General features: G+C 34.2%; 2 protein-coding genes across 3 annotated transcripts; one reads left to right on the top strand and one right to left on the bottom strand.

Annotated features, from left to right (window-relative positions):
* Positions 1-5,030: 5,030 nt before the first annotated feature.
* Positions 5,031-10,633, bottom strand: LOC111696491 (uncharacterized). Of its 2 annotated transcripts, none has more exons than XR_002764097.1 (7): positions 10,361-10,633; positions 8,403-8,453; positions 7,735-7,812; positions 7,005-7,082; positions 6,457-6,534; positions 5,790-5,869; positions 5,031-5,192 (listed from the first exon to the last, which is right to left on the bottom strand). XR_002764097.1 is itself a non-coding variant. In XM_023466101.1 (7 exons), the coding sequence occupies exons 1-6, from the start codon at positions 9,514-9,516 to the stop codon at positions 5,807-5,809; spliced, it is 414 nt and encodes a 137-aa protein (XP_023321869.1). In that variant the 5' UTR covers positions 9,517-9,740; the 3' UTR covers positions 5,031-5,192; positions 5,790-5,806. The 2 variants fall into 2 exon arrangements, 1 of the variants encoding a protein (XP_023321869.1); XM_023466101.1 differs by lacking the exon at positions 10,361-10,633 and adding an exon at positions 9,451-9,740.
* A 1,361-nt stretch (positions 10,634-11,994) lies between these two features.
* LOC111696514 (long-chain specific acyl-CoA dehydrogenase, mitochondrial) lies at positions 11,995-15,427 on the top strand. Its single transcript, XM_023466124.1, has 4 exons — positions 11,995-12,048; positions 12,985-13,072; positions 13,428-13,540; positions 14,311-15,427. The coding sequence occupies exons 2-4, from the start codon at positions 12,989-12,991 to the stop codon at positions 15,404-15,406; spliced, it is 1,293 nt and encodes a 430-aa protein (XP_023321892.1). The 5' UTR covers positions 11,995-12,048; positions 12,985-12,988; the 3' UTR covers positions 15,407-15,427.
* The last annotated feature ends 402 nt before the right edge of the window (positions 15,428-15,829 follow it).

The raw sequence follows: 15,829 nt of genomic DNA, 5'->3' as shown, positions 1-15,829 counted from the left end.
TTTGACAAAACCTTGGGATTTTACTCCAAACCCTGGGATTTTGCTTCAAATCCTGGGATTTTGCTTCAAACCCTGGGATTTTACTTCAAACTCTGGGATTTTACATCAAACCCTGGGATTTTACTCCAAACCCTGGGATTTTACTCCAAACCCTGGGATTTTGCTTCAAACCCTGGAATTTTACTCTAAACCCTGGGATTTTAATCCAAACCCTGAGATCAAGACTTCAAACCCTGGGATTTTATTCCAAACCCTGGGATTTTACTCCAAACCCTGTGATTGCTTCAACCCTGGAATTTTACTTCAAACCCTGGGATTTTACTCCCAACCCTGAGATCATTACTCCAAACCCTGGGATTTTACTCCAAACCCTGGGATTTTACCTTTCATCCATTTTTAAGTCTAATTAATATAACATAATATATGTAAAGATTGATTAGCTCATTGCCAAGAAGCTGCTTTCTTAATATAATTAAACTCAGGTTCGATCCTCCCCACTAGAAGAATGGTGGAAACTATGAAAAAGGAGAATAAATATTTTGCAAATGGCATTGAAAGGGCTCCCAAGGGCCATTGGCATTTCAAGCTGTTAGAAGAAATCGCCGAGTCATTCCATCCTTCCAAGTTCAGTTCTCCAGGGGTCGCGGGACCCGTGCATACTACATCGCAATCAGAGGTCTAGTTTACCACAGACCCCCTGATTGTTACGAAGTAATTTGCAAGGCATATGCCACCGGTCGTAGAACAAGGTCAAGAAATATCAGCCTTCCTAATCAAACAAGTTATATCAATGGGTGCACAGACCCTGCCACTCTGAGCTACAGTGGCAGAAAACTGCTAAATTAGTCCTAATGTATAAGATATAAGTATTTCCATTGATAAAATTATTGAAGTAGCAGGGTTCGAACCGTCTACCCCAGCCGGTGCAAGTCACATCTCTAGATACATGACCACTGTACATTGTAAATAGAACAGGAAATTTTCAAAAAACAATCTGGGAACCCAATTCAATCAAACTTGAATTTTTAACGTTTCAGTTACATTTATTTCTTTTTTGATGTCTGATTAAGAAAAATAATAAGTTTTTTTGATTTATTTTACAGAACATAACAATGTTGATTTAGATTCAGTGCACTAAGACATGTAAACCAATAAGAATACAGGAAATCATGTTTCAATATTGATGAATCAAAATAAATTTTTTTGTGCCCCTCTTGTAAAGCCTTTTTTGCGCCCCTCTTGTCAAGCCCCCCTTTGCACCCCTCATGATAAGCCCTGCTTTTGTGCCCTTTTGGTAAGCCCCCCTTTGTGCCCCTCTTGGTAAGCCCCCCCCCTCACGTGGATTTAATGGTTCTGTCAATATTCCAGAAAGCTGTGACTTTCGATCACAATTTGACCCATTAAACATAATTTGTTAGCCTTTTTTATAAAATACTTTTTTGTTGGCATATGTATTTTGAATGAAAATGTATAAAATAAACAAATCCGTAAAGTAAATGATTATTGAAAATAAGACCAAAACACGTTTGATTTCAAATAGAAGAAACCGAATGCTCCTCACTCTGGTTAGTCTGGGGTGCCCTTTGTGGCCCTTTGGACTCCTCTTGGTAGGCCCTTTTTTGGTAAGACCCCTGTTTTGTGCCCCTAATGGTCAGCCCCTGTTGTGCCTTCTTTTTGTACCCCTCTTGATAAGCCTCCCTTTTTTGCCCCTCTTGGTTACCCCTGTCCGTTTAAATATTACTGTTCGATTACAATTAATTGTAAGTAAAAGCTTGCACAATTATTTTTAAACTCATTTTATAAAAATAACATATGACGATTAGCTTAATTTTATTGTAACTTATAGTTCTAATTTACAGTGTTAAGTGGCGCTAGATGTATTGTATAAGAAACCGCTTAAGAATCATGTGATTTACAGGTGTTGTGTAAAGACACCGCTAGGTGTCTCTAGAATTTTAAAGAAAATAAATAATTTTCCAAAAATTTGTTGTTTTTAATTAAAATATAACTTTATTGCAAACATGTAATTTTATAATCTTTTTTTGACATATTTCATAAAGAACAACTTCTTCAAAATAAATGACACACATTATGTTCTCATGCTTGTGGTAAATAAATTAAAAAAATTGGTGCGATGTTATATAAGATACACATTTTTCACAATTCAAAGTGCTCTCTCTTCCTAGAACCCCAGATAGCTAATAAGCTTTAAAGAGTTACAGGAGACAATAATATTAATTAATTTTCGGTGTTGGGTGCTACGGAAGTTGTGTAGTAAAATGTTTGCATAAGTTTTGATCTAGTGGATCAAGCGACATGTGTTACATACTTAACATATATTACATGCATTGCTGAAAACTTCAAAATGGGTTCTCCTTAATCCCGATCGATTAATTAAGCTCAGGGGCGGATACAGGATTTAAGTGAGGGGGGGGGGGCAAGATTTTTTAGGGAACAAAAAAAAAGCAGACCCCCATTCACTTCTTGAAATTATTTTTGTGATTTATACCCGGAATCAGGGGGGGATGAAGGATTAAGTGGAAGGGGGGGGGGGCAAGATTTTTTAGGAACAAAAAAATTCAAAATTAGGAACAAAAAATCGCGCCGCACGCGAAAAAATTTTTTGACTTAAAAGACTCAAAAAGAGTCAAAATTAATGACTAAAGGATTAAACTAGATTTTAACTTTTCACACATTATAGTTTATTAAGACAGATATTTTTCGTGTTTTGCGCTAGGGTTTCTTTCCCTTAAGCATATTGAAAAGCTATTCTGAAAATAGGAACAAAAATTCCAAATTCAGGGGGGCTACGCCCCTCCCTGAATCTGTGAGGGGGGGGCGAATGTCCCCCCCCTGTATCCGCCCCTGAATTTAAACTGACGATTAATAACAAGAGGGGACAACTTAGGCGCGCAACTAGACATTTTGCTAGGTAGGTTTTAAAAAAAGTGCATGTGTGATTCAAAACAGTACCATTGAAAGCTCTGTCTGATCTCAAATAAATGAGTTTCCATGTCACACTGTAAAATACAAAAAAATGTCGGCTGTTTTCAGAAAAAAAAAAACTTTAATCCATTTTGGTCTTCTCATCTCATCAAAAAGTTTTACACTCATTTTTGACTTTTGATAAACCTTATTCCTAGAAACTACTATAGTTTAGTAAATATTTATTCAAAATGGCATCTGGGTAACCTTTTTAACTCTAAACAGGGTTTTTCTTTTTTAATGCCAAGGGTAGTGCACAGGACGGTTTTTAAGATCTTAAAACGCCAATAACTTTTTTGTTACAGGTACAGATCTAAAAACCATCTTTCCATTTCCCAAGCATCCAAGCTAGCAAGGGCTAAATTACTAAAAATACACTTCAGAATCTGCCAATGGTCTGCTTGATTTGATCTTCTTGGCGGATTATATAAACATGCTAACTGCTTAAACTTTAGATGAAATAAATTTGCGTTCAATGATTTTTTTGTTTGTCAAAACCTTGGGATTTTACTCCAACCCCTGGGATTTTACTCCAAACCCTGGGATTTTACTTAAAACTCTGGGATTTTACTTCAAACCCTGGGATTTTACTCCAAACCCTGGGATTTTACATCAAACCCTGGGATTTTGCTTCAAACCCTGGGATTTTGCTTCAAACCCTGGGATTTTACTCCAAACCCTGAGATCATTACTCCAAACCCTGGGATTTTACTCCAAACCCTGGGATTTTACTCCAAACCCTGGGATTTTACATCAAACCCTGGGATTTTGCTTCAAACCCTGGGATTTTACTTCAAACCCTGAGATTTTACTTCAAGCCCTGGGATTTTGCTTCAAACCCTGGGATTTTACTCCACCCCATGAGATCATTACTCCAAACCCTGGGATTTTACTTCAAACCCAAGGATTTTACTTCAAACCCTGGGATTTTACTCCAAACCCTGGGATTTTACTCCAAACCCTGGGATTTTGCTTCAAACCCTGGGATTCTGCGTTAAACCCTGGGATTTTGTTTCAAACCCTGGGATTTTACTCCAAACTCTGAGATTTTATTCCAAACCCTGATATTCTACTCCAAACTCTGGGATCATTACTCCAAACCCTGGGATTTTTCTCCAACCCCTGAGATAATTTTTCCCAACCCTAAAATTTTACTCCAAACCCTGAAATCAAAACTGTAAACCCTGGAATTTTACTCCAACTCCTATGATTTTGCTTCAAACTTTTAGGATTTTTATGATTTCTATTGAAAAATCAATAATCTTCAATTGTGTTTCCTCTGTGCAAGTAACGTGCAGATTACTGTCACAGAAAGAATTGAACGAAATTGGCGTTTTCAAGTTAAGATCCGCAAGATGTTGGCACCCTGGATCCGAATCCAATTAGGTTGAATATCAACCAAAACCAAAAATGTTGCTCTTTGAACAGATTTAAAATCGTTTACTAATAAAGAATAACAAAAATTTACAAATCCCTTAATGGTTCGCAAAATTTCAGCACACAAAATCAAGCGGGAAAAAATCATTAAATGTGCTGAACCTGACTCCGGACCCACCAGAAGCCGGATCGGCATAAAAAGTAAATGAATCCTAAGGACTGCTGTAAACTGATTAACCCTTTAAATAAAGTTTACAGTCCCTTTGATATAACCCTCAAACTAATGGAAATAGAGATTTGTACTCAGGGTGATTCAAAATACGCTAAACCTTGAATACAAGAAATTTAATCATTATTATTCATAGTCATAGTGACTCCCGTCGTGCCTGGTGCCTGACATTGCCCGTGGAATTTTAAAAAGTTTTTAAAAAATTAAGGGTTTCCGGGAAAAAAACTTTAATCCATTTTGGTCTTCTCATCTTATCAAAAAAGTCTAGATTTTGCACTCATTTTTTTGCTTTTGATAAACTTTATTCCTAGAAACTATTTTAGTTTATGAAGTAAATAAATGCGGTAAGCAAAACATCAACATTTTTTAAGACTGTTAAATATTAATATGTAACTGTGTATAACCAAACCAAAATCAACAATTCTCTTAGAACGAAATGTTAAAGATGTTAGATAAGAAAAGAAAAGATTTTCTTTTCTTTTTTATCTTAAACTTTTATTAAAGATGCATTTACACAATGGATAATATATAGTTCAATGTTTTAGTTCTTGTTATTTAGAACTCTGGTTCTGACTGCATCTATTGTTCTTTCAATTGCCTCCTAGAAAAAAAAATATTGAGAATTTACAATCAAAATATTCTACAGTTTGATCAGGCGCTTACTCAGGCGCTTCTTAGAGAAGGGGGGTTGAGGGAAAACACCCTTTTGAAGATGGTTAGGTTAGGTCATTTTTTAACCTGCCACACCTGATCTGGGAGGGGGCAAGAGGACTATTGCTCACCCCCAATGTTACACTTATGAGTGTAATCAAAATGTTGGAACTTTTGTGTTGAGTATCGTTAAGCTTGAATGCTTTATCTTGATATCCAATGTGGACACTTTTAGATGTGAGGATCAATGCCTGATCTTTGAATTAAAGTAAATACTGTTGATCCCGAGATTTTCAACACAATAGTTCTGATTTATATTTGATTTCAGGCATTCAAGATTAACAACGCCATCTATTTTAAAATTTAACCTTATTAATTTATTTTATTTTAACTAGCCCCCCCCCCCTCCCCACTGATCTCTAATCTTTTTATTTGACACTTTAATATCTAATGTCTTAATTTTAATGATTTAGTATTTTCGAAATATTTTGGAGAATTAAAATTACTGAAAATACAAGTTTATAAATAAAGTGGAATTTTCCTGGACCTTTGTATTTCTAACTGTTAAGCTGAAAACTGAGGTTCTGTTAAATCCCGAACAGAATCAATTGATCTTCCAACTGCCTCCTTAAAGAAACTATGATTAAAGGGACTGTATGAGGTAATTTCAAAGTAGCCTCCATTTAATGAGATGGCTGAAATTAGTGTCCTTTAAACCTTTATCTGATAAATGAAATATTCTATATTTTCTCTGTAAACCACAATGAAAAAAACTGTCATAATCTAATACAGTAAAAATTTTCAAAATGTACTAAAGTTATTTAAAATGTGTCGACAGATGTAAATCAAATTGTTCACCACCTATGACCAACATTAATGACCTATGAGTGGTGGGAGGTTCAATCACTTAATGTCCCTATAAAACAGTTAAGTAAAATAACGACCCGCTCTGCGAAGTTTTCGTGAAAAAATTCGCCCATTTGCATCTCAAAAGACGATAAAACTGTATACAACTACTTTTTCGGGAAATTAAAATAATACTTAACCACGTTTTCCCTCGACCAATTTTGCCTACAAAACATCCCTCGCTGCGCTGTGGATGTGTTGAAGGCAATATTGATGTTGGGAACCCTTGGTAAAGTAAAATACTCTAAACTTCCCTGTAAAGTATAGTTGTAAATAATTAAAATTGAATTTCAAATACAGAAAAGGACCTGTGTATTTCTGTCTATAACTGAAAACTCTGACTCTTCAAGATCTCGTACAGCATCTATGGCCCTTGCGACGGCCTCCTGTAGAAAATGTTACAAATACTTGAGTTTAAATGCAGTTTACAGTGATCCAACGATTGCATTTTCTTACCTGCAAATAATTGATAACTTTGCCAATTACTTTTTTTAAAACTTAAGCTAAAAGCAAATGCTATATGTTTCTAAAATGTAAATGCCAAGGGCTACAATACAGTTTGAGTGAGTTAGGGAGGTGAAATCAGAGATAACGATGTTGCGACACTGTAAAATTGAGCAAACGTTTAGAAACCTTATGCAACTTTTTTTAGAAGTTTTAATGTGAGTATAGATGAAAGAGACAGCTTTTAATTTGATTACACACAAGTAGATGTAAAATCTAGTTTAGAAGTCTAAATAAAATTATTTAAGCACATGCTCAAATGTTTTACAAAATTCTTTATTTTCATCATTTAAAAAATTTGCCCCCCCCCCCCTCATTGCTGAACATTTAGTTGTACCAATCATAAAAAGACCTGTGTATTCCTATCTCTAGCTGAAAATTCAGGCTCTTCAAGATCTCGTACAGCATCTATGGACCTACCCACGGCATCCTTAATTCAAAATTGGAAGAAAAGGAATCTAAATTCGGCAAAAATCTGTTCATAAAGCTGAGAGGTGGGCATCGCTTTTGTGAACGAACTCAATTTTTCAAACGAAATGTTGATGAAATGTGTAGATTTGTTCAGAAAAAAACGAGCAAAATAACTATATTTTTTTCAAATTTTCCAAAATATTTTTGAAAAAAAAACTATTATTATTAATAAATAAACGATCTGTTTAACAAAGTTTTTTTAAAAATTATTGGTTTTGTTATTGTAAGAACGATTTTTTCGAACAATATTTTTAAAAAAACTATTACTCTTTTTTTAAAGAGCAATTTCATTGTATAAACGATTACTGAATGAACAATTTTACAGAACTAACGATTTTACTGAACAATCGTGCAGTGGGAAAACGAACGAAATAGATAGAAAATGAGCAATCATTTTGAGAATGAACTAAATAAATTTTATTCCGAACGATTAAAAAAAAGAACGAATTGGGTCGCTCACAAACGATGAACAAACGAAATGAAAAAAAGTCTAATGCGATTATATATCTAACAAAACTGTGGTACAGGAAGATTAATGTTAAGCATTGCATTCCACAGTTTAATGAGTGTCACTGTACATTATAAAATATAATTTAATAAATTCATAAAACCTGAGAATTTCTGTCTCTAGCTGAAAACTCAGGTTCCTCCAGATCCCTTACTGACGCAATAGACTTTTCGATGGACTCCTTATACAGGTAAATATTTTTTTCATATTTTTTCCGGAGAAAAATGCAAAACAGCTGTTTGTTTACTACAGTGATAACCAGAAATATTAAAGTTATCGGTCTAATTTTTTTCACTGAGCTGGCCTTGAAAAATTGGGCTAAAGACAAGCATTTTAACCCTATACCTATTCTCTAAGGACTTTTTCAGATTCAGACCCCCTGCCTATAGGGTTAAAATCTTTGTCTCATCAAGCTTGAATTTGAATGTTTATAATTTTGAAAACTCTTTATGTCTAATTGGAGTTTCTCTAAAAAAGTGACTTGCGCATTTCTCATGCAGAAACACATAAAGGAAAAATCAGAAATTATCACTTTCAACCCTCGAGAAACAACTATACCTCCATATTAAAAGGTTTCAAGGGTACCGTTGTGAATCTGACATTGCCATGCATCTATGCATGGAGAGTAACTTGAAATTACGCTTATATAGTTTCTTCAATCCGTCAATAAATAAATTAGCATATTTGTCTGTCCATAAAACGTATGAATTTCATTCCCCTTTAGAGCTATCTAACTCACCTCTCAATGATAAAACAAAAGAAAAAAGTTACCTGTGTCTTCAGATATGAAAATCCTGAGCATTTCTGCGTAATCACAACAGCCTAATTTATTTGTTAAAATGAGCTTTAAACTTTTAAATGGAGGGTTGGTTTAAGTTCGAAGGGATTAAGCTGTTTAGTGGTTAATCTTCTAAACTTAATGAATATATAGTTCATGTAAACCGATTTACACTATATCGATCCATACATTTAAAAGTGTTCAGGTTGAAACTTTTGAGTGAAAGAGGTCTAGTGATTAATCTACCAGTGATGGGCAATAACTTTGTTTTATTAATACAGCTGTCGTCGAATATATTAATGCAATAAAGACGACTTTTGATTTCTACCAAGCTTTCAAACAGCATGGATACACGTTAACATGGAAACAAATAGAAAAGTGAATAAATACTAAAGTGGGCCAAAATCATCATAATAGGATGACGACATTTTGTGTCCCAAGTATTTAAAAATAATATATATATATATAAATTGGTATGTACCGAGTGCACAGTATACAACAGAAACTGGACTCCCTTTGTATACAAATAATAATAATAAATTTGTATTTAACTTAAATATAGATTAACGTAAATTAAGATTTTAGAAGTGAATTTTAGCCATTTTACTGTACAATAAATAATTTCAGACAGCACAATAATGCCTGCATGCATAATCTGTAAAACAAGGAATGCAGAATTTGTGATACCGAAAAATAATTAGATCTTCGAAATATATCTCTTGGTCTTCACCTTTGTATTTTGACAGATTTAAGAGTTGAGAACTAGACATAGCTTTAAATATATTAAGAGAGGTGCGATTCAGGTTTATTCCATTCCTTTTTCCAAACCAAATAAAACCTTATGGCCCAACCTGTCGTCGTTGCCTTAGTCTGTTCCACTTTACTATTTATTCACTTTGAACAAATAGAAGCTGTCAATCAACAGCTTCTCTTTGTTTACATGTAAATCAATTTGAAAAAATATAGAAAAGTCGTCTTGTATTGATATACACGCCAACAAATCAAATATTTCTGAAATTGTTTTAACAAACTTACACTTACCAAGAAATAAACTTTTGCGAATGAAACCATATTTTTGTCTGTAACTTGAATTTTAGTGATTGACATGAAAGTCGTCTTTTTTTAAAGGTATTCATGATATATCTAGACTTTTGTTTTCACTTTGTAGGCATATTCTTTGAACGCGTAAAAAACACAAATTGCACGCTTTACAACTTACATCCACATGAATTGTCTTTTTTCGATCTAAACTGTTGAAATAGCAGAATTTATAAGATAGGAACATTTATAAAAGTCGTCTTTCTAAAAAAAAACCCTAATATTTTGAACCCAATATTTGAAAACAACATAAATTGTATTAATGATGGGTTTGCGCGCATGTAAAAATTAGTTAGAATTCACATCTTCCTTGGCTAATAGATGGGAGAAAAGTATAACTAAAATCATTAGTAAATGTCGTCTTCTAAGTATTTTAGCATAATTTGTCAAATTCATTAGATTCATAGATTTTAAGGCGAATCCCCCTAACTAAAAATGGAGGGAAATACTAGTTAAATTTAGCTCTAAATATGTAGAACATTGATAGTAAATTTGTAACCATCAAGTAGGAGGGAACAGTTTTAAATATCTGCAGCATTCAATTACCATTAGATTAAAAAGATGACATTTTATAAATTCTTGCGATGTCTCTTAAATTCTTCGTATTACAATCATTAGTATTTTTAAAGAAAACCTTTAAAATTCAAAATTCGAAGCAAATCGGTCAAAGGTTTCCTGATATATCTAAGGGACATACAAACATCCTAATAGACAGATACCCAAGTGGAGATGATTTTTTTATAAATACATAGATGTGCCCCAAATTAACACCCGTTTTATATCTGAACATAACAAACTGTTGTAATTAACTTTTGCAATTATGATTTATCATTATAACTTCATTAAAATTTACCTAGTTTTTGGGAACCCAGCCTTGCCCAGGTTATTCATATTTACTCCCGCTGTTTACCCGCACTTGGTGGTAAATTACGATTTTAACTATTTTTCCCTATTAAAGTCGGCCAACTCAACTCATAGAATCGGTGAGGCAAATCGGTTTAAGGGTTCCTGTGTTATGATCGGAAAAACAAACAAACAAACAGACAGACAAACAGAGATTACAACTGTATATATATATAAATATAGAAGATATAGTTTTTAATCTTAGTAAGTAACAGGATGTTCCACGAAACATGACAGTTGGTGAATAGTTTAAATGTCTTCTTCCATAATTTGATAAGTTGTTTGATACTAAAGAGACTAAAAACACTGTTTCTATGACAGTTATATATTGTAGTAAAAATGATTTCACATAAAAATATATATGAGTTAAATATTTTTTTTAAAATAAATTAACTGCAAAAAGTCTTTAATATCTAATACAGTATATGGAAGAAGACATTCAAAACTATTCACCAACTTTCATGTTTCGTGAGACATCCCGTAGATGCCAGTGCTTGCGTGGTTACTTCTTAGGAGGTACTGACAACTTAAAAAAAGCTTAAATCTTAGAAAGAAATATTTTTAAATGTTTTTTAATTCAGGGGTGGTTTCTAATTTATTGTTTATTTTTTGTTTTGTAACATAAACATGAAAAATAAAATTTTGTTAATAATTTGTAAAATGTTTTTGCCCTGATTTGTTGCCAAGAAGATTGAGGAATGATATTTTCAATTTTCTTTGTTTGTTACAGTCCCAAGTATTTAAAAATAATATATATATATATACATATATAACATATATATATATATACATATATAACACTAGGATCTTTGCCTCAATCTCTGGATAAAATTACCCCTCGTAATATTCCTGAAGCTGACGTTGGTTCGAAGTTCGTCTTTCCTCCCCCTTCTCTGGAAGACGACTCGTCCACGCTTGAACCCAGTTCTAATCCTGACTCCGAGTTAGAACTTGAGTACGATGATGTATTCTCTGCTCAATCTATGACATATATAATACTATATCAAATATAAGAACCATGTAGAATATCGTTGTTGTCACAAAATCAAATTTTCTTCTCCCTTTATTGTGCAACCTAATAATGTAGACCTTTGATATTTCAAATTAAAACTTCTGTTAGACTAAATAGTCTAAGTTTGAAATATCAAAGTTTTACACTATCAGGTTTCAAAGATATAGGGATTTGAAAGGACTCAATTCCATTAAATGTATTAAAACTAATTTAAATATAAACAATTATGCATTTAAACCATATATTTATCAGTAAAGGTAATGCCTTACACTTTAGAATGGGATTACCTTAATCCCGATCGGTTAATTAATCTGGAGATTAATAACAAGGGGAGAACAAGCATTAATTAATTTCGAGATTAAGAAAAAGAGTGAATCAAGCATTAATACTGGGGCCGATATCCACCATTCAAAAGTTCCCAGCTCTGATTCCGTATCTTTTGCGCGAAAATTGTATATGATATGGATCCCTTTGGATAAACGTATATAATATATATGTACTGTATAACCCTAGAAACTAAACTTGTTGCACTATGCACTGTACAAAAACTGCCTTATCTCAGAGTCGTTATTTTATTGTGCACTAAGCAGTAGTTTCATAAACTTCAGTCCTAAAGATTAAGAAAAGTAAGCTAATATATCACAAATGTCATAAGATAAACAAAAATTTTATATTTTTTAAATATTTAGCAATTAATGCACTTTAAGATAAAAATACAACTTTTTGTTTTTAAACATCAGGTTAAAGGCTAAAGCCTGTACCGCAGTTCTATTTACGATATGTACTGCAAGACGGCCGTGTGCTGCAGTTCTATTTACAATATGTACTGTAAGACTGCCGTGTGCTGCAGTTCTATTTACAATACGTACTGCAAGACTGCCGAGTGCCGCTGTTCTATTACAATATGTACTACAAGACTGCCATGTGCTTCAGTTCTATTTACAATATGTACTGCAAGACTGCCGTGTGCTTCAGTTCTATTTACAATACGTACTACAAGACTGCCATGTGCTGCAGTTCTATTTACAATATGTACTGCAAGACTGCCGTGTGCTTAATTCTATTTACAATACGTACTACAAGACTGCCGTGTGCTGCAGTTCTATTTACAATACATACTGCAAGACTGCAGTGTGCTGAAGTTGCTTTTTACAAAACGTACTGCAAGACTGCCGAGTGCCACAGTTCTATTTTAGTATTGTCAGTATTGTATTTCACAGTATTAAATTGACCACCACACTAAAAATGTTGACTACAGGAATTGTTGAGATTAAGCAAAAACCTGCTTTCAATATGAAAAGAAGCTGCAACATTCATCAAAGTTTTCTGAAATACTAAATGGAATATTTTGGACATTCTGGTTCTCAAGAGCAGTATTCTAGACGATAACCTCCGGGAAAGTTCCTGGAATCCAAACCCCGTGACTTTTAACCGAAGTTTTTATTTCCGGATTGTTTTGCAGAAACTGTTTCAGTCAACTTTTTTAAATGTGATCCTAAACTTAACTTTTATTGTATTATTTGTATTTTAAAACAAGTGCCCAACCCTTTTTCACTTTTCAGGAATATGCTGAGTAAACTCCCCTCTCATGGCCAGATGGCAAGCTTTAAGAAGCTTTTGACAAATAACTTTAGCACAACTCAAAAACAGGAATTTTTATTATCTTGAATTTTAATTAAACTTCAAAATGTGGAATTGGCTTTATGTGCACAGGAAACATAGAAGGTTACCTATAATTCATGAGATTGTAAAGACAACTTGGAACTCTTCAGATATGACAATCTCAATTGGTTAAATTCAGGCTAATGTCGGGAATAGTTTTTTAATGTTTTAACTAACAATGAAACAAGTATACAGTTGCAGGTAGTCGTAAAAATAAGGAAAAAGACAATAAAACTTCCGCACAGTCGTCTCTGAAGTCTTATTCTTTGTGAGTAACCCTGTAAATGTTCCTCATGCAGAAATGCTTTATCAATTAATGATGATTAAAAATCCGCCAATGCAGTTGAATACCGAATCCCTAATCAGAGCTTCCGCTGCTCAGATGGATCATATGACAGATATAGGGAGCAGGAGCATATTCAGTCCAGAGCAGGATATGTTCAGACAATCTGTCAGGTACTGTTTTCATACTGTTCTTTACCAGTGTTTTAAGAGCATCTGTCAGGTACTGTTTTCATACTGTTCTTTACCAGTGTTTTAAGAGCATCTGCCAGGTACTGTTTTCATACTGTTCTTCATCAGTGTTTTAAGAGCATCTGTCAGGTACTGTTTTATATTGTTCTTTACCAGTGTTTTAAGAGCATCTGTCAGGTACTGTTTCATACTGTTCTTCACCAGTGTTTTAAGAGCATCTGTCAGGTACTGTTTTCATACTGTTCTTCATCAGTGTTTTAAGAGCTTCTGCCAGGTACTGTTTTATATTGTTCTTTACCAGTGTTTTAAGAGCATCTGTCAGGTACTGTTTCATATTGTTCTTCAACAGTGTTTTAAAAACATTTGTCAGGTACTGTTTTCATACTGTTCTTCAACAGTGTTTTAAGAGCATCTGTCAGGTACATATATATTCACAAAAAAATACCAAATTTAAATTTTATGAGTATTTTGAAATCAAATTTACTCCTAAATATATACTTTGCTCGTCTGTTTGCCTGTTTGTTTGTCAAAACAGCTTTAAACTGATTTTGCCTCCAACAAATTCGATTTTTATTAAATTTTTAACATTCAAGAAATTTAAATTTAAAATCCGCGAACTTTTTTTGTTTTTATTTTACTATTTATCAAAAGAGAAAATTTTCACAAGTTAAAATAGAAGATTGTGCGAAGCGCACTGTAAGCCTAGTATCAAATATTTGGCCAAATCATATGTTAAATCTTTATTTTTTCAGGAAGTTTATGCGTGAGGAAATTCAACCTTTACAGGAGAGTTTTGAGTTGGCTGGCCAACCTTCTAGAGAAGCATGGGCCGCAATGGGAGCTAACGGTTTACTTGGAGTTAACATTCCTGCAGAGGTTGGTGGCATTGGAGGTTCATTTACTGATGAGGCGATAGTTCATGAAGAGATGTCTTATGCTTTTTCTCCAGCTATGGATGTCGGAATACACTCAACAATTGTTATGCCCTATCTTCACCATTATGGAACCAAAGAGCAGCAAGAGCGCTATATACCAGCAATGGCTGCTGGAACTCTTCTTGGATCATTGGGAATAACGGAACCAGATGCTGGATCAGATATGCAAGGAATCAGAACGAAGGCCAGACGTGATGGCTCTGATTGGATTATCAACGGGAGCAAGATTTATATTACTGGAGGCTGGCTTTGTGATGTATGTCTTGTTGTGGCCAAAACAAAGCCAGATGCATCCAAGGCAGCTCATGGTATCTCTTTGTTCCTAGTTGATGCTAACCTGCCTGGATTCCACAAGGGGAAAAAGCTACAGAAGCTTGGTCTAAAAGGTCAAGACACTGCTGAGCTGTTTTTTGAAGATGTCCGTGTACCATCCTCAGCTTTACTTGGCAAAGAAAATGGAGGATTCTACCAACTGATGGACCAGCTACCTCAAGAGAGGCTTGTGATTGCTGTTATTTCGACGGCTCTCTGTGAAGCAATCTTTGAAGAGACAAGAAGCTGGGTAAAGCAGAGAAAAGCATTCGGTCGAAAGGTCTCTGATCTTCAAACGGTTCAGCACAAGCTTGCGGAACTCAAGACCTCCATTGCAGTGTGTCGTGCGTTTATTGACCAATGCCTTGAGCTTCATGATAAAAATCAGCTGTGCTCTGAGATGGCCAGCATGTTTAAGTACTGGGCAACTGACCTTGAGAACAAGGTTGCTGGAGACTGTCTTCAGCTTCATGGAGGCTGGGGTTTCATGTGGGAGACTACAATTGCCAAGGTTTATGCTAATGCTAGAGTGAAGACCATCTATGGAGGAACAAATGAAATCATGAAAGAACTCATTGCAAGAAAAATTACTAAAAATTAAAATATATGATAATTAAATCAATCAATATCACATTAATTTCTCTGGAAGGTTTGCCTTATACAGTTTGCAAACGTACTGTACAGCATGCTCTAGCTGGTTAAATGCCAGCCTGGTACTTTAAATGAACCGGAGTACACAGTGATATAGCTCATAGCATTAAAGATATCACAGACATAATTTTCAGAGATCTTCCAGTTTTAGTGAGGGGCATGTCTGTATAATTCACAACTTTTGTCTGAGCTAAAATTATAGAGATATTCCTCTTTTCTATCTTAAAATTTATTAATGCTCATTCTTACTCAGATGAAAGTGAAAAGGGTGAATCCGACATGTAACTTTTTCATTGATAGGGTCACCTGAAATTACGTTAACAGCCCCTTTAAGTCTGATATATCTTACAAAAACAGAATATTATAAAGCTGG

Source organism: Eurytemora carolleeae, unplaced genomic scaffold (genome assembly GCF_000591075.1).
Source record: "Eurytemora carolleeae unplaced genomic scaffold, Eaff_2.0 scaffold199, whole genome shotgun sequence".
NCBI classification, from domain to species: domain Eukaryota; kingdom Metazoa; phylum Arthropoda; class Copepoda; order Calanoida; family Temoridae; genus Eurytemora; species Eurytemora carolleeae.
The sequence above is the reverse complement of the archived record's forward strand: the minus strand, read 5'-3'. Positions and strand labels throughout refer to the sequence as shown.